The sequence below is a fragment of the Candoia aspera genome, chromosome 15 (assembly GCF_035149785.1).
Source record: "Candoia aspera isolate rCanAsp1 chromosome 15, rCanAsp1.hap2, whole genome shotgun sequence".
In the NCBI taxonomy this organism is placed as follows: domain Eukaryota; kingdom Metazoa; phylum Chordata; class Lepidosauria; order Squamata; family Boidae; genus Candoia; species Candoia aspera.
The window spans coordinates 17,131,636-17,149,554 of NC_086167.1; the positions used below are offsets into that span (position 1 = coordinate 17,131,636).

Below are 17,919 nucleotides of genomic sequence, written 5' to 3' on the forward strand. Positions count from 1 at the left end.
GAGGAGGACCCGGAGACGGACAGAAGCGCAAGAATAGCTGAGGCGCCGCCGGCCCCCAGCGCTTCTCTCCGCCTCCGGGTCGAGCGGCGTCTTCCCGAGCGCCAGCCGCGGGCCCCGGACAGCTCAGGCGGCGGAGGGCAACAAAGGCTGCGCAGCCTAGACGCCGCCGAAGCCGCCCTGGGAAGCAGGCGCGCCAGCCGCGGCCGCCGGGGGACGCCCCTCCCGGCCCGCTGGCCCGGCCGCGGCGCTCGCAACAAAGCGGCCTTATAAGGCAAAGGCCCGGGAGCCCGCCGGACCCCGCCGCCGGGCGTGGAGGGCGGCGGGCTCGCGCGCTCACCTTCTTCCGGGGCTGCCATTTCATCATATTTGTGGAGCGCGGCGCTCGGGCATCAAGCCGCGGCAGGAGCAGGCGCGCGCTCGCCAGGGCCGCCGCCGCTCATGCTCATGCCGCCGCCGCCGCCGCCCGCCGCTCAGGGCAGCGCGGGAGGGGCGGCGCCCCCCAGGGAGCAGCGCGCCCGCTCGCGCCCATCCAAGCCCGCCGCCGCCGCGCCCCCTTCCCAGGCGGAGGGGCTGCTGCTGCTCCGTCGGCGGTAGGCAGGTCCCGGAGGGGCGGCGGCCGCGGAGAAAGCGACGCGAGGGAGCCGCGGCCGGGCGCCTGGTGGTGCCGCCGCGCCAGGCAGGGTCGGCAGCCAGAGCGCGGCCAGAAGCAGCTCCGCGGCTCCCCGCCGCCGCCGCCGCCGCCGCCGCCTCTTGGCTTCGCCGCGCCTCCTCCCTCCGCCGCACTAATGACTTCCTCCGCCCGCCCCCCCGCCGAGGCAAACAGCCTGTTTCGTCCCGGCTCGGGTGCCGCCCGGCCCTAGCGCCCGCCTCTCCCCGTCCCCGCAGCGTGGCGGAAGCAGGGCAATCCTGCTCTTGGTCCTCCAACCCGGCTCCGGAAGAAACGGCCGCGCCGATGGCCAGCCGAAGGCGTCAGCACAGCCGCCTGAGTTCGGGCCACCCGCTCGACCGCCCAGAAGCAAGCCCCTTTGGGCTGCCGAGCGTAGACCTGGGATGCCACCACTGGGAAGAAAGCCGCACCACCCCACCGAGCGATGGGAGGTGGCAGCCCTCCCCCCCGCCGTGCCCCTCCGCGGCTAATAAACGGAGCATCGCAGCAGCCCCCTGCCCCTCCGCCCCCTGGAGCCGAGGGCCGCGCAGTAGGGGCAAGTTTCTGCAACCGCCACCCTGGAATCCAGCTCAGCTCCTGAGACATCCTGGCCACGCCAAGGCGAAAAGAAGATGCCCCGCTTTCCTACAGAGCGTTTATCCCGCCTCTGGTGCAGCCCATCCCCTTGGGCTTCCTGGGTGGCCTTCCCTCCAAGGACCGGCTTCGCCCACAGCCGTGCCCTGCTCAGAACTGCCACCCTTGGGTGACACATCTGGACATCTCTTTCCTCCTGCCATAACCATTTGATCAGTACAGCACATGACTTTCCAGGGCAGCAAAGGAGAGCCAGTTTGATCTAATGGTTCATCTAGTGCTCAAGGAGGAACAAGGAATGTTGGCCTGTAATCCCGCCTGAGACACGAAGCCAGCTGGGCGACCTGGGGCCAGTACCCCTCTCTCAGCCCTAGGAAAAAGGCAGCCATGGCAAGCCACTTCTGAAAACCTTGCCAGGGAAACTGCAGGGACTGTCCATATAGTTGCCAGGCATCAAGTTGGACTCAAAGGCACCCCCCCCCCAATGTTCTTGAGAGAACACTACCCCCAAACCATTCAAATGGGTGCAAACAGGCTCCAGAACCCCTGCCAGAAAGTCTCCTGCAGGCCAAAAAGAAAAGAAGGGGGGTTAGGGGAGTCTGAGATCCATCTTCCCCCTATGGAGCTTGCCCCAAAGGCTAACCTGTCTAAGTGACAGCAGTCTCACACACACAGAGACTAGGACTGTGTTTGCAATAAGCCATGGTTGTTAAGCAATAGTTGGCTGGATTCACATGAAATGTGCAGAGCCCAGGGCTAATCCAGCACAAAAGGGTGGTGAGGCAGGGTCCTCCCTCAGAGAGGAAGAACTTCTGTCCTCCCAGCGGTGGGCAAATTAAACACTGGGTTTAAGACCAACTCAAGGCTAATGGCACCAAATATACTGTTCTGGCCAGCAATCACGAGTGACTAGTTTAAGAAATTGTACGTCCAGCCATCCGGCCCTCCCTTCTCCATTTGTCAGGCTGAACACAACTCACCTAACACCCCACCAATCCACCTTTCCTGCCAAGCACAGGCTACCATCCCCAGAAGCCAAAGGGGAGACACAGTCACTGTTTCTAACGCGTCTCTGAACAAGAGGGAGGCAGAGCAAGGACTGACTCTTTTGCTGAGAGGACAGTGGAAACCCCACAAGCAGAGAAGAGCAGGGGCAGTGTGCTCCTGGCATGAATGGAGGGCAGGAAGGGCTTGGACCTTTCCTGTTGCTCCCTCTCCAGAGAGCCCCCTATTGCTGCATCCAGTCCTTGCCCATCCTGCAGCCCACCCACTCCCAAATTAAGGCAGACTGGCCACAGCCAAGCACAACTCACTTTGGAGAACACCCATTAAGCAAGGCAGAATGGCCCCTCCTTCTTTTTTTTCCCAGAAGGCTCCTCTAGAGACAACCCTTTGAAAAATGAGTCGGCTTATCTGGAAAACTACCCCCAATAGCAGAGAAAGAAGGCTGAGAAAAATGTCCCTGCTTAGCCCTAATTAGAGAGTTGTAATGTTGCTTGGTTCATAACTACGCAGGGTGCCCCAACAGAACATATGCCCAGTATGGGCACCATTGATCCACACCTGGCAGAGAGGTGGGGAGTAACAGAGGGGATCCCTGCAAAGAAAGATGATCACTCATTCCAGGTGCCCTTTGCTAATTGCAATTTATTCAGCTGGCTGTGGAATGATCAGATGGGTTAATGAGATGAGTCAGCCTCACAGCAGCAAAGAGCCCCCCTGCCAGTTCTGCTACTGCTGCCCAAAGGCCCAGGGCAGAGCCAGATGGAGGCTTACCCTGCACTCTGGGCTGAACCAAGTGCCCCCTGGGTCAGGGGTATGTGGGGACCTCCCTCCCAAGGGCCCTCAGCGGGCCCTCTTCTGGCAGGAATCTTCCTGGCAGCTGTCCAGCCATAGGAATCCTTCCTGGGCCTCGGCATGCTCTGGGCTCTCGGGACAGGGCTACCAGGCCAGGAAATCCTCTGACCTAATGGAAAAGGAGTAGTTTTGGCCTCTGGCTGAAGATCAGGTTCCAGAAAGAAGGCTATGGCTTCCTGGCCCTGTGTGCCGCTCCACGGACAGCACACCACTTCCCTGCTTTGGGCCACACGACTCCTGTAAGGGATAATTTTTGGAAACGAGAAGTGCAAATTCCCCCCTCCCAGCCCTTTGCAGGCTACAAGGCCAGCCTGTTCAGCAGACAAGGCTCCTTCCTGCTGAAGCTCCCCTCTCTTCTCCAGGGTAGCTAGTCCTCCTCAAATCCAGGAGTGGGGGCCCCTGGTGCTGCTCTCTTCAGGCCCTGGTCACACCCTTTCCTGCTAGGTCCAAAGGACTGCAAGAGGGGGAGGGAGGGAGATGTTGAGGAGCCTCAGGGACAGTGACCTGTGGGCTCCAACTCACGGACGCCAAAGGGTGTGAAGGGGTCAGGATCACCATGTGCAATGGGCACAAGGCCCGGCTGGGCCTTGTGTCCATTGCACATGGTGATCCTGACCCCTGTGACCCCCTTGACTGTGTACAGCCTCAGCTCTCTTCCTCAGATTAACTTGCTAGGAGGTGAGCTAGAAGGTGTTCCTGGAGACCAGTCAAGGTGTCAAGCACTTGTCCATGAGGTCATCTGGCACCGTAATTGGCTCAAGGGCATTAACGCACTAGGTTTAGTCCACACAGCTCCGGATGGCAGCTCATTGGGGGAAGAGGGAGGGAGGGATGGGGTGGATGAGAAAAGGCATCCAGGCTCCCTAAGAGGCCCTTCTGGGGCCCTGGGAAAACCTGTCCCGCTTCCCTAGGAAACTCACCCCCCCAAAAAAAGATGAATCAGTGGACAAATTGCGTGTGATCACAGAAAACTAAAGCCACAGTCCAGAAATGAAATGGAACAAAACTACCTGCCTCATGATGATTCCTATACCCAAAACCCAGAAGGAAAGCAGCCTGTCCATGAAGACAGGCAGAATCCAAAATGAGAATCAAGAGGGGACAATTGGTGGGATTATGGTGGGAAGACAAGATTCATTAATTAATGTCCTTTTCGAACGTGGCTGTGAGATGAAGCGTCTCGTTTCCAGGAGCCCGGTGACAAAGGCACACAAGTAACTCCATAATTCCTCATTAGTTCTTTATCACATTTAACTGTTTGAGGGCTGTGGAGGAAAAGAGCGGCTGCTGTTCTGATACATCCCTCCCCTTTTGCAATTTCACTCCGTGGGAAGAGGCTGGCTGTGCCAGGATGCAATACCAGCCTGCAGGAAAAGGGCCTTGGACCAGAGACAAAGGAGGAAAATCATTCAGCCGGCCCTTTCTTTGGCCATGAGAAAAACTCAGCTCTCTCAGGATTAGCAGCTTTATGGAAAGCAGGACTCCAGCTGGTGGATTTACAGAAAGCAGTTAAATTTAGGGTGCTTCACAGAAAGCAGGACTCCAGCCGGTAGATCAAAGCTGCTGCTCAGCTCAGAGAAAGACTTGCTGCTCTTGCCCCCTTCATGCTGACGGGTGGTGTGCAGCCGCCTCCAAGGAAATCCGGCAGCTCCTGGGGCAGGGCCTGTGGGATGGGCAGGAGGTAGCAGCCCCACCAGCGTGTCCCATTCAGGGTGCCAATGGGAGGGGGAGCGGAGGGAAAGCGGGGGGCGGGGGGCTTCCAAGCAGACCTTCCAGGCCACCAGAGGCAGGGAAGCAGCCCCAGAGCTTCCATTTCACCTGCCAAACTATCCTCAGTGTGCGTGTGCAAAAACTGGAAGAACATTTCCTACCACTCTCTCATCTGCTGCTACAAAAAAGTAAAATGGTAACCGCAATTACAATTTTATTGTAAACTACCCAGACTCGCTCTTTGAGTGAGATGGGTGGTGACGAAAGATAGATAGATGATGATAGATCAATAGACAGACAGACAGACAGACAGACAGCAATCCTAGGTCACATCAACCAAAATCTCACATCAAGATCAAGAGAAGTCGCCCTCCCTTCCTGTCAATCCACACTTGGAATATCATGTCCAGTTCAGGCGACCACATTTTAGGAAGGACACTGACAAACCAGAGAGAGATCTAGATAACCACAGCCGAGATGAGGAGCAGCCCAGAAGGAAAACCTTCAGAGGAATGGTTGGAGGTGTTGAGAAGGTTTACTTGTCTCTTTATTTAACCAACAGTATTTCTAGGCTGCCCCAATCCCAAAGGATTCTGTGCAGTTTACAATAAGAATTTTAAATCAGTATGGTAATAATCCAACACCGCAACTCTATTGGGGCACCCCAATCAGCATGTTATGCTGGAAGTGTGCTGAACAAGCATGCCGAATTCTCCAGGAGGGAACTCCACAAAACAGGGGTGCTCCTGAGAAGGCCTGCTCTTACCCAAGCCGTGAGCTAGGGAGTCTTCCTCAGCAGGGGGGCACCTTCAGCATGGGAGGACACTGGCACTTTCTTAGCTGACAGCCTCTCTGAATGCAAACCCCACAATCACCCATCACCCAAGGATGCCCATTTTCTGGACTGATGGGGGGGGCGGGAAGCAGGGGGCTTCTTTGCAAGCCCAGTCTTGACTGTGGGTGAAACCTCAGTCCTCGCTTTCGCAAAGGGCTGCACAATATGCCTATGGTATTGTGAAAGCTGCTTTGTCTATTCAAAATTCTCCTCCCACTTTGAGAAACATCCCTTGAGGCGTTCCTCACAGGATCTGATAACCTCTCAATCGTCTCCTCCTCCACAGAGCTTGTTCTTCATTATTTACAAGCTGGGGTGATGGAGGGAAGAAGGGGAATGGCTCCTGCCCCATCTTGCCCCCCCATTCCAACAGAAGGGGAGGGCAAGCAGCATCCACCAGGAGCCACCTTCCTCCCAACCAGCCTCCTTCTTGAGGATGGCACTTCAGGCAAGGAAGGGAGACCACCAAGCACACCCCCTTGGGAGAAGCTGCTGGAAGTGCCCCTTTCCATGGAGCAAGAATAGCCCATTGTGAACTATTCAGCTAAAGGCACCAGCTTGGAATTTCACAAGCACAGGAGAGCCACATGCAAGAAGGGAGAGAGCATGATCTGGTCCTGACCCCTTGCCTTGACCTCTCATCATAGCAGACCTGAAACTCTCTGTAATTGCATCACACACACAATCACACAGACACACATGTGCACGCACACACAGACCCCCAGCTGCAGGAGCCTTCAGGAAGAGGGTGGGCTTCAGCACTGTTTGTCCAGTCCAAACAGGACAAGGATGCTTCCAAGGGAGGGGCCTTCACCCTCTCTGTCTGCTGAAAGAGCTGCTGCTCTCCGGCCCAGGCAAAGGGCCACCAGAGGCGAGCTACCCATTTCTACCTGAGCCAGTGTTCCCCAGAAATAAAATAAAGAAAACAGGCAAGTGGAAAGGAGCCATATCTGGACTCCCCCCACCCCATGTTTAAATGCTGTATTTGAGGCAGAGTAATGACACAATAAAAGCCTCCTCTGGAAGTGCCCCAGGTCCTCCTCTCTGGGACACACAGAGCTGCCTTTGTTCAAGGGGCAACACTGGGAAATGCCAGCAGCAACCTGGCAGATTCGCTGCCAGGCCTGAGCCCGCCGCCAGCCCGGCTGGCAGGAGAGACTGTGCTGGGCTGGGCATTCAAGTTCCTGCCAAGCAAAAGGCACAAGGAACATACAAGCTTTGAGTGCTGGGAGCGCATCCCTTTGCTTCTGACTCGCTGTAAATCACCCTGCCTAAAAGAGAAAGGGAATGAAGGGGTTTGAGCAGGCTTCTTCCCCCAGCTCCAGACCTGCTGACTGAGCTATTCTGGACAGACGGCTGCCAAGCACAAAGCATGTGAGAGCCACCCGGCAACGACCCTTGGCAGCCCCCTTTGAGCTGGCCGGGCCTTAGGGAGACAGGGCTCCAGCCCACCTTCAGCTGTCCCTGGAGAGGCTTTGCCACACTGACAGGTTCACCCTGGCAGGGGGATGTGAACAGGGTAAACTTCTGCAACGTCCTGGCCAGGGTCAGCAGACAACGTTCTCCTGTGGGTGCCCCAAAGCAGAGTAAAGGGAGCCCTCAGGGAGGGAGGGAGGGAGGGAACTTCGAGGAGTGCCACCTGAGCAAAGCTCTCTCCCCACCCCCCACTCCCCCGCTGCATTTAACAACATGGCTCTTGGCTTGGTCTGCTTTGCTTTGCTCTCCAAAAGAACTGCACACTTTCCACCCCAAAGGACAACAGGCCTTCTGCTCATGGTCCCCAGGAAGTGGCACCTTCCTCCTGGGGTTTATCCCCCTCAGCAGAGTGGGGAGAAAGGGGGTAAAAAGAAACTGGGTTTTTCTCCTGAAACCCAGCTGGATAGAGCACACATTCCAGGAAGGAAAACTAACAGCCACAATCCAGCATCAAATGCTCCTCATTGTATAATGATCAAAATGAAGCATCTCAGTGGGACGCGATGCTTCTGCTTCTGCAGGAAGAACCCCACTTCCCCCATCTCCCTCCATCTGTTGCTCAAGGGGGAACATGAGTCCCCCTTCCATTTGGCAAAGCCTTGGCAGAAGTTCCAGGACTCTCCATCCATAGTGGCTTGCACGGTGGGGACAAAGACCACCTTGCCTGGTGGCCTTGCATCGGGGTACAGGGAGCTGAATGGGGGAGCACCAGCAGGTCCTCATCCAGAGTCAGCCCAGGAGGAAGTCCCTGGGTCAGTCGACACAGGTCACACCTTTGCCATTCTAGTTTTTGAAGGAGAAAAAAATCACTCTCTGCAGCTCCTGAAGGCAGAGTCTTCAGTGAGGCAATCCTGGGTGTGCTTACTCAGGAGTAAGTCCCACTGAGCACAATCAGTCAACATATTTAGGACTGCAAGTAACCCATCACAGCAGACAGGAATTCAAGCTCCTTAGAAATTATATTTCACCAACTCCGTGACCAAAAATGGCAGGGCAGCACTTGCAGGGAGAGAAGCGGGGTGGGGGGGGGGCTTGCAAGACCATTCTGATCACCCCCCCACCCCATCCTTCGGACACTGGCCACAGTCTTCCCCCTGGGTGCAGTGAGTAGTCACCCTTTGAAACTCTTACCTACCTGGCCAGGTTGTAAAACAGCCTCTTGAGCAGCAGGCAAGAGACCGTGGGCAGCACAGGAAATCAAACTGGGCCCTCTGTCGGGAGCAGGGCAGTGATACCCTCACAGGCAGGCAGAGCAGTGCCAAGCACCCTCCAGACCAGGTCCCCCCTGACCCACACTGGGGTTCCCCAATGCCAGGTGAGTGACTGAGAGAAGGGACAGGCACTCGTGGAGAGCTGGCTGAATCACAGGAAGGGGAAAGTACCCACCATCTTCGCCAGGAAGGCCACCTTGGGGTTTGCTCTTCCCAAAAGGCAAACGGGAGGTTAGCATGGATGGGAAGAGGAACACTGTGCAAAGGAAGCAGTTAAACCAGTTCACCCAGAACTCTGGGGCCACTGCAAAGAGGCGTCCAAACATCAAGTGTCCACTGAGTCAGTGTCCTCTGGACAAAGTAAGAAAATATAAAAGATTGCCACGAGAGACCCTGAACAACGTGCACAGGCTTGATGTAAACTGGCGTGGTCCACTTTCTTCCAGGCAGACTCTTCCTGCTCACTCCCCAGAATGCCTGCTGAAGTCCAACCACCAGCCTGATTCCTTGGGATGTCCTATTTAAGACAGCCTCCTTTCAGTACAGATGCTTGTGAGCTGGCCAGGGAGCAAGCTGCATCCATGCCATCTGACAGGCAGCTCAGCATTCCTGTAGCCTGAAAGGAAGCCCTGTGAATCCTGCTGGTCTCTACAACTTTTACCCACCAAAGATCAGCCTGAAACAGCAATAAAGCCAGCACCGCTGGAGATGGGTAGAACAGAAAACCAAACAGAGGCTTGTATTCTTCATCATTTCTTCACATGGGCGAGCAACAGTTGGCAAGCTCTGCAAAGCATTTCTACAGTATTTGGTCCATACTGATTGTTTTAACTGCTTTCAGTCGTCTTGTTTTTGATTTCACTGAAAAGCAAAATAAGAGGGACTTCCGGTGAGGATGAGGCAAGCTAGAAATTCCTGAAGGAGCAGGGACAGCATTACAGCAGAGATCGGTGGCCAGGGGGTGGATCCTGGCTGGCAAAATCTCTCCAGAGAAAGGAGAGATCATGAGATTGCCCACGTGTACTCCGGACAGCTGCTCCTCATGAGTAGACTGCAAGAACTGAGGTTTTTGCAGTCGGCTGGTGAGCGGCTAGAAACCAAGGCATTCCAACTAAGCTCACGCTCTTAATGTAGCCTATATGGACAAAAAGTTCGGCCAAGCCTCATTTCTTAATACTTTTGGAATTACATTTTTCCTGCACTTCAAATATTAAGAACCTTCAGAACAGCAAGTTTTATGACATTCACTGTGTGAGTTTCCTGTGTGAGATATGGGATGAAGAGATTGTTTGTTATATTTTAAGAGAGGGTGATAAATTGTTAAAATTGTCCTTTAACTCATACTAAAAACTTCTTTCTTTAAGGATTCTTAAAGAAAGAAGTTTTTAGTATGAGTTAAAGGACTTAGAAAAATTATTTTTTGAGAATAAATGGCAAAACGGTGATTAGAGTGTTGTTTCTGGAAAATTATAAATGGACTAAGGGTCCAGATGGATTTGAAATAAGATTTTGAAATTAATTAAAATAATTATTCCAGTGGGAAACAGCTGTTGTTTTGTATTTCAGAAAAAAAAAAGATAGGATGGGACTTAGAGGGTTGGACACTAGAGGGAGCCAGAAGAAATAAAGATTGCAATTAAAGGAGAGGAACACTTAAATTTGGCTTGCTAACACAGAATGGAGCTAAATACTTTAACACTGGATGTATTGAAGGATATTTGTGAACAACCAACTCCGAAGTTAATTTTGAGAATGTCTGTCATCATAGATAGACTGTGTAAATGATGTTATAGAAGAGAAACAAGTTCTATCAGACAAGACTGAAATAGATTTCAATGTGGATATAAAAATGACAGGCCACAAGAATGATCTGGAAGAAGACAATATACCAGATATACAAATGAAACCGGCTGAATAATTAAAAGGGACATACAAACCAGAAGAGTTGACTTGGATAATTTTCCTATATTGGATTTACAAAGGAGACCTGTTCGTTTTGAAAGATTTGGTGAGAAGGGACAAAGAAAGAGGGAAAAGAAATAAAGTTCTGGGATATTATTTGACAGGATTAAAGATCAAGATTGTTAAAAGGGAAGGAATGTAAAGTTGGTTCATTTGATCAAGGTTAAAATAGATGCTGTTATTTCTGGTAACCCTTAATGGACTTTTGCTCTTATCTATATTTTTATCTCTTATTTATAAACAAATCTTTAAAAAGAGATGAGATATAGGATGAAGAGATTGTTATATTTTAGGAGAGGGTGATAAGTTGTTAAAATTGTTTATACTTCTTGTGACGAAGGAGGAAGTCACATCTTTATATGTTTGTTTTCTTTTTCTTTTTTCATTTTTTGTAGTTTGTATTAGTTTTTATCTGTATAGTTAATCTGTATAATCTGTATAATTTTTATGTTTAACCTCTTTGATTTTGTACTTATTTATTGCATTTTATATCTGTAATTGTTTTTATAGATGTTAATTGTTGTTATTATAGTCTTGATTTTATTGATTTTATTGTAAACCGCCCAGAGTCCCCCTTTTGGGGGAGATGGCTGTAGCAAAATTTGAATAATAAATAGACAAATAAATAATTGTAAATCTTAATAAAATTATTTTAAAAAAAGAAGAAAAGCAAAACAACAGACTCGTTAAAACATCTGTGAAACACATATTCTTACTTGCATGAAAGTTTTTCTGCAAGGAAGAGCAATCCAAGGGCCTGCTGGATTAAAAATGTATTCTCTTGTTGGCTCTTGTGCAGAGTCTATGTGGGGAAGCGGTCCCCGGGTTGGGATCAGTCTGCAGGGGCATTCTTCTGTGGGGAGGGCAGTTGGCACAGCCATTCAAGACAGCAGTGACGTGAAATGCCAGGACCCTCCCCTGGGTTCAGCTCCATCCCTGACTCCAGGGTTCAGAGGCTGTCTCTTGAGAAGCAGACCAAGGCATCAGCCAAGCCTCAGATGTTGCCTGGAGTGGTAGAGGAACTGCCCTTGAACCGCTGTGGAAAGCAGGTCAGTCTTCGGAAAGCTACAGAATAATTTTGCACAGGACACAAAGAAGCTATGGAAGAGGCAGGATTTTACTGAGTTAAGACCCCCCTCTTCCTCTGGGCTCTTTTATTCTTGTGCAAGGCCCTCCTCACAAGCATTACCAAGCATTAGCAATGATAAGCACTTGATTATTTAAACCCTGTCCATTCAAGCTCATCTTCCTGGGGCCAGTAAATCTCCCTGCAGACTCCTCTAATAATGCCAACATGCCACCTTTACCTTCGGTGTTGGGGGCTTGAGGACACACTCTGAATTAGGCGCTGCTGTGCTTCTGTGGGCTGCATCCAGCGTCTTCAATCTAATTCAGCACCCCCTTCCTGTAAATCTAGCTCGAAGAACATGCAAAGCCTTCGTGCTTGCCAGAGCTTTCTCCTTCAACGCATGCCTCAACTGCTTCTAGCATTTCTCATGACTGCCAGCACAGCAGCTGTGGGCCAGGAAGGCGACTGGCCAACATTGGCAACGTTGCAGTTCTGTTTCAATCTGGACAGGTCAAAATGGGTTTTAAGTGAGCTGGCATCAGAGAGGCATTCTGCCTACTCTAATCAGGCCTGACATCGATCCAAAGCAATTCACACATTCCCCTTCAGAAATCTGAAGATGCAGCCTAGGCCTACACGCCCGGCCCATTGAGGGCAGACGGCAGGAATAAGGGTAGCTCAGCCCAGTCCAGCTTCGCTGGTTCAGCGAAGGTTAATACTCTGTGGGAGGAGCGATCTTGGCCACGTCCCTTTTGGACAGGCCCAGGACCCACGGGTGTCCAGCTCTTGTGGGTATCCTGCAACACACTCTGCCTGCAGTTCAGAGATTTCAGTGAAGATGCTCTGGTGGCTTCTGTACCCAAAAGCACTGAGGGTGCCCCTTTCTAGCGCAGACCCAGAGGCAGCGAGGACTCTCTAAGAACCCACGTAAAAGCTCAAATTGTCCCTTTGAACGAACATCCCAAATTCCAGGGCAGGGCCACAACTGGGGGGGGGGGGGCAAGCAGGGCATGTGCCCTGGGCACTGCACTGGGGGGACACCAAAATGGGCATGGAATCCATGTTTGCCCCAGGTGACACAGACCCTAGCTGCGGCCCTGTTCCTGGGGCTGGGAGGGGCAGGATGAAAGCTGCACTGTCTTCTCTCAGCTCACAGTCCATTCTGTCTGGCTTTTCTTCATGCAAGACTCCCGGAAGATTGCAGGACAGGACGTCCAGTCCTGGGGAGAGGAGGGCACACACACACAGACACCATGCGGACGTTTGGTAGAACTAGGGAGGGCTCCCCTTTCAACCCCAAAGTTCATACTAAAAGCCACGGTTTTATGCAATGGAGAGATAGGAGGCAGGTGAGAAACCTGGTGGAAGGGCGATCAACCACCCCGACCGAGTCAACGAGGGGGTGGAGTCCCGCGAGGGTCTTGCGCAGCCAAGGTCACAAAACAAATTCATGGTGGGACCGAGGGCGTTCATTCTGTCGGCCCGGACCCAGTTCCACCACTAGGAGGAGAGGGAGAAAAAGACCCCCGCCCCATCTGCTGCTCTGCAGGCTCTCGCCTCCCCTCCCCTATTTCTCTCCACACAGTCAGTCTGTCTCTGATCCAAGAAGCTGTTACTTCTCTGCTCGGCACCCTTCTGTTAGCCACGAAAACGCTACCCGAGTTTCGTTTCACTGCCAAAGCACGTGAGATGAATGCGCATGCAATGGTCTCTGGCGCCTCCAGAAGAGACGGCCCACCCGGCCCGGGACCCCCGAGGACCTTCGCCTCAGCAGAGCACGAGAGGGCCCGAAGCCGCAAGGCCGGCTGCTCCCGGGGAGCTGGGGCAGGGGCAAGGGGCGGAGCAGGCGACGCAAGGGGAGGGGGCTACAAAGTGCGCTGCCGTCGCCTCCCCGGAATCCAGAGGACGGCGCTCAGATCCTCCCTGGGAGGAAGCGGGCTGCTTCTCCGGAAGCTTGGGGTGAGCCAGCTGGCCGGCCGGCCGGCCGGGCCCTCCCCGGGCGAAGCACCTCTCTCGCCCAAGCGCAGGTGAACAGGCGCATCCTGGGGACGGGGCAGGCAGCCTTACTCCTCGGCCGGCCGGCCGCACGGGAGAAGGCAGAGAAGGAAGCGAGGCGTTGGGGTGGTGGTGGATCTCGGCTTCCCAAGGGAGAGGCCAGCCGAGGCACACAGAAAGCAGGCTCAGCTACAACCGGCACGCGGACGGGAGCAGAAGCCGGAGCGAGACCCGCGTTGCACCTGAATTACACCATGTGGCCCCAAAAGGCGCCTTCAGCTCAGCTGGAGCCGTCGTTTTCTGCAGGGGTTCTGAGGGCAAGAATCGTTTGCGGCGGAAAAGCCGAAGTGCCTCTGGCTTACGTGCAGTCCTTAACTGCAGTTCCTCCCCTTTTCCGGGGCCAGAAACGTTTCCATCCAAAGACCATTTACCTGGATGCAAAGCCTGATCATTCCGGGCTCCAAACTGGCAGGGCAGAAGGCCACAAAGCATGATGGGACTTTGTCCCCTTCTGGTTGGAGGGAAGAGTGCCTGGTTGATGCGGGGGCTTTCATAGGGTGCCCCCCCACGTGGAATTGTTTCCCTGGGGAGGGAAGCTCTCCTGGCACCGCGTCTGGCATCACTCTGAGAACCAGCAGAGACTTTCAGATCTTTTGAGCATTTAGATCTGATGCTTTTTATCATTTATGCTGAGACCATTGCTAGCATTATTTTTTAGGAAATTACACACCTTCCCCCTTTCTTCCAAATCGCTTACAGCAGGCTACATTGCGATCTCAAAATGGCACTACAAGGGACTGGACAGAGCTGCCATGCAGGAATGTGGTTCCTGCGTTCAGAAGCAACTGCAAGTAAGAAGAGCCGAAGAAATCCATCATCAGTAGAATTCTCAGGGACTGGGCAACTGTCTCTGAGGATTCCTTGATTACAAGCTTTTACGCTTTTTTCAAAAACATAAATATTAAAGCAATCCACTGTTTATACAAGCTGGATCTTGGCCAACAGCTTTCAAAGGAAAATCTGCAGACAACAACCAGTGTCCAGAAACAGCAGAGTCTAAGAGCAGGGCCTTCAAAACCATGCATTTCCTATTTTGGCAATGGTAGTTTCCCATCATTCAGGAACTTTCTTGAAATTATTTCAAACTTGGAAGATCAAGCATTCTGGAGAAAACGGGAGGGCTCTCACCAAAGGGGATGCTTCCATTGCAGAGTAGCTGTTCTCCGGGCAGATCCTGATGACTTCCAGGACAGAGATTTTACACTGGAAGTCCTGACACAGCATGCCCCTGGCCTTTACACTTGTGCACCATAAGCAAACCTCCTGGACCAAATTTGGCCCTTCAGAAGTAGGAGATTTGGGTGGCTTGTTCCTCCCGAACAATCTCCCCTTGGAAATCTTGCCTAATGTGTAAGATTCTGCAAATATTCAGACAGGGCCATCCTCCACATTCCAGGCATGAAATGCAACAGCCATTGGGGTGAAATCAGTTTTGGTTATCCCAAAAACTGTTCTGGGGGAGGGAAAGAGAAGTTAGCAAGGGGATGGGATGCCACTCACTGTAACATACTCTTCAGCAATCAGCTACTTTTCACCCTCTTAGATTAACCAGGATGAGAGTTGCTGGCTAAAGAGCATGGGAAGTGGGGCTCAAACAAACCCAGCAAGGTCCCTCAGGATTACAGTTCCTGTAGATGTCATGATTAGCCTCCTTGGCTTTCAACTCTTTCATAAGCTGGTGCCCCTTAGAATCCAGAGTCCCTTGCAGGATAAGCTCCCTCCCCTGAAACACCAAGGATGCCTCCCAGACCTGGCAATCATCCCACTTTGCTCTAAGGCCCAGAAAACAGCCCCTCCCACTAGCAGGTTTTCCAGTCCCCATCCCCCCTTCTCTCCAGAACAAAATCCATTAGACTCACAGAGCTGGAAGGGAATGTCAGGCCCTCTAATCCAGCCTGGGCCCCATGCAGGCAGGTGTCCCAGAAGGCTGTCCATACACCTCCAGAAGTGGCTTGCTCTGGCCGCTGCTTCTACTGAGGGGGACCCCGAATGGCATCTCACAGCCTTTCAGCTCCTTTGAGGCTGCCATTTTGTTTAGTTCATTGCCAGGTGAAGGATGTATGGCTCTTCCCTCTGTCCTTCCAGGCACCCTCCCTCCAGTTGGGCTGGTTCTTAAAATGCATCAGCCTGAGCACACAAGAGCAATATCCAACCAGTGTAAGGGATTGGACCTCATGGCCCTTCCAACTTGATTCTGGTTGTTGCTGGTACGGCTGGTCCTGAATCAAGGGGACCTGGATGCTTTCCTTGGATAAATGCTGCTAAATTGCATTTGTTTTTGTAGTTGTCTTATCATTGGCTCCCAATCCCTTCACCACTGACCAAGGAAGACCATGGTGTTTAGTGGGACATGGCTGTGCAGCTAAGATGGGGTGGGGTGGGGGGTGGGTGGAATCTTGCTTAATGCTGTGTTTGCACAAATTGTAGTTTGACACCAGAAAGTGTGATGTGTCTATGGAGTTGAAGGAGCAGGTAAAGGTGCTCTTTATCTTTTTCTGACCTACAGTTTTCAACTTTGGTTTGAGGTGGACCAGGCTTTTGAGACTCAGCTCAGGGCAGACCTAACCCACGTTGCTGTCCAGTCAAGTGGGGGGAGGGAGGAGGAAGTCCATGCAGGAGGGAACCAAGAGTCAGAGTAATGGAGGATGCACACCTACGGCCCTTCCCATTGCTCAGCCAAAGGGGAAAGGCTGATGTTAGACCAAAATGGTCTCACCAAAGGGGAAAGGGAGATGTTAGACCTGCCCCAAGAGGAAACAGAAACACAAGGCAAACTGAAAGGACGTTGTTTGCTCTGGAACAGCCCCCTTTCTGGTGTGGCCCCACGCCAAAGCGCCTTCCCCCTTCTCCTTGTTTCCATAAGTCTCCTGCACTGCCCCCTTTACCCCTTGCCAGAAGCTCCCCCTGCACAGTCTGCAAAACCACAAGCGCAAGGAATGGGGTGCCCTGAAAGAAAAGACCTTGGCTGTCTCTCTGGGTTGGCCAGAGAGGTTGGAGGCATCTCCACAGTGGGGAAGAGCAAGCTGCTCACCTGCTGTGGCAAAAGAACAGACCACCTGGCACCCTGCAGTGTAGTCCCAAGTGCCACAAACGTTATGTCCCAGGTGAGCTTTGCAAAGAGCCAAAAGGCAGAATCTATGGATAAACGAACACAGCCAAGAAGCCCCATTAGGAACAGTTTCATGACTGAAAAGCTGAAATGCTTCTTCCTGAAAATTAAAGACAGGTTGCAAAAAATTCCCTGTTCATCAAATTAAAAACAAGAACCCTCTTGATAAAAATGCTTCAATGGTCAATTCCCATTCTTTGTTCCTCCATGCACACGTGAGGAAGGAGGGGAACATTCTACTGGTGAGAAAACGGCTCCTCTGTGCCAGCTACTGTGGCAGCCAGCAGCTCAAGGCAACAGGGACCAGGGGGCCCTGTCCTCGGCTCACCTCAAGGACAGATCAGGGATCAGCAGCTGCGTGCGGCTGAATGTTGTGCTGACCACAGCTCTTGGAGACCACAGTTGCAAGTCCACAGAGTCAGTACAGTGGGAACCTCCAGAAATCCACACAGAATGTAAAACAGATCTCATTTGGGGGGTGGGAGGTTCAGTCCCCACGTTGAAAACCCAAAACCCTAACACAAAACGGCTCCATCGGCCAACCGCCTTACCTGGCCACATTGCCATATGGCCATTTGCCCCAGCCCTTCCAGGCCCAGGCAGCTGGACCGCCACAGTGGCCAAACAGCCAGAAGTCACTGGGCATATCTGCTGAAAGGACATGGCCCATGTGCTGATACCTGAGAGAAAACACACACGGAGGGACAACTGAAAGCATTAAATCTGTTACTTGCACCAAGCAGCCACCTTATTGGTGGGAGAATAAGAATTGACAATTGCAACAAATGAAATGGCCAATCTGATTTTTCTGAGGAAAGGAACCTTAGATTCTGCAAAAGCCATGTGGAAAAATGCAATCGCCCATAACGCACTCAGCCCAAGCAGCAGGTGGGTGACCTGAAGGATAGAGAGAAAGGAGTCGCCTTTCCTACCACAACTGGGAGGGTGAGGAGTTTACAAAACAACCTCTAACAATTTGACATTTTCCTCCTGGGCAGGTGTATGGTAACTGTTTCAGGAAAATGGAGGAAATGTGTACCACAAAGATGCAACAAAGAATTAATCCATCACAGAGCTGCCGTCTGCGAATGCATCTTTCCCTAATTAAAGAGCCTGTACAGTAAATTCCAAAGCAAATGTGTTTCATCATTAAGCACGTCAAGTGTGTAATCAGAACAATGAATGCAGAGCAAAGAGGACACTGGAAGCATCGGTCCTACCCACCCTTTGCCAAGACAGTTGCTGCCCATGAGTTCAACTGCAAGCTTGCTTTTGAATCATGAGCAGAGGTCAACAGGCTGCACCCGCAGGAGCCCCGAGCAGCCCTCTTCCCAGCATCCTGGGCACTCGCTGGTGTCTCCGGGACTGCTGCGCCAGAGCACCAGACATCCATAG

The 17,919-nt window shown here is 52.4% G+C and overlaps 1 protein-coding gene across 5 annotated transcripts in view; it reads right to left on the bottom strand.

Moving 5' to 3' along the window:
- The window catches only part of TTC28 (tetratricopeptide repeat domain 28), a 52,721-nt gene that overhangs the window by 28,586 nt on the left and 6,216 nt on the right, over positions 1-17,919 (bottom strand). Inside the window, exon 1 of one of the 5 annotated variants that reach the window (XM_063315591.1) lies at positions 338-751. The exons of 3 other annotated variants lie outside the window; for them this stretch is intronic. In XM_063315591.1, coding sequence (XP_063171661.1) covers positions 338-364 — 27 coding nt within the window. In that variant the 5' untranslated portion in view covers positions 365-751. Of the gene's footprint in view, positions 1-337; positions 752-17,919 lie in introns of those variants that run through there. One more of the 5 variants, XM_063315592.1, reaches the window with a different exon arrangement.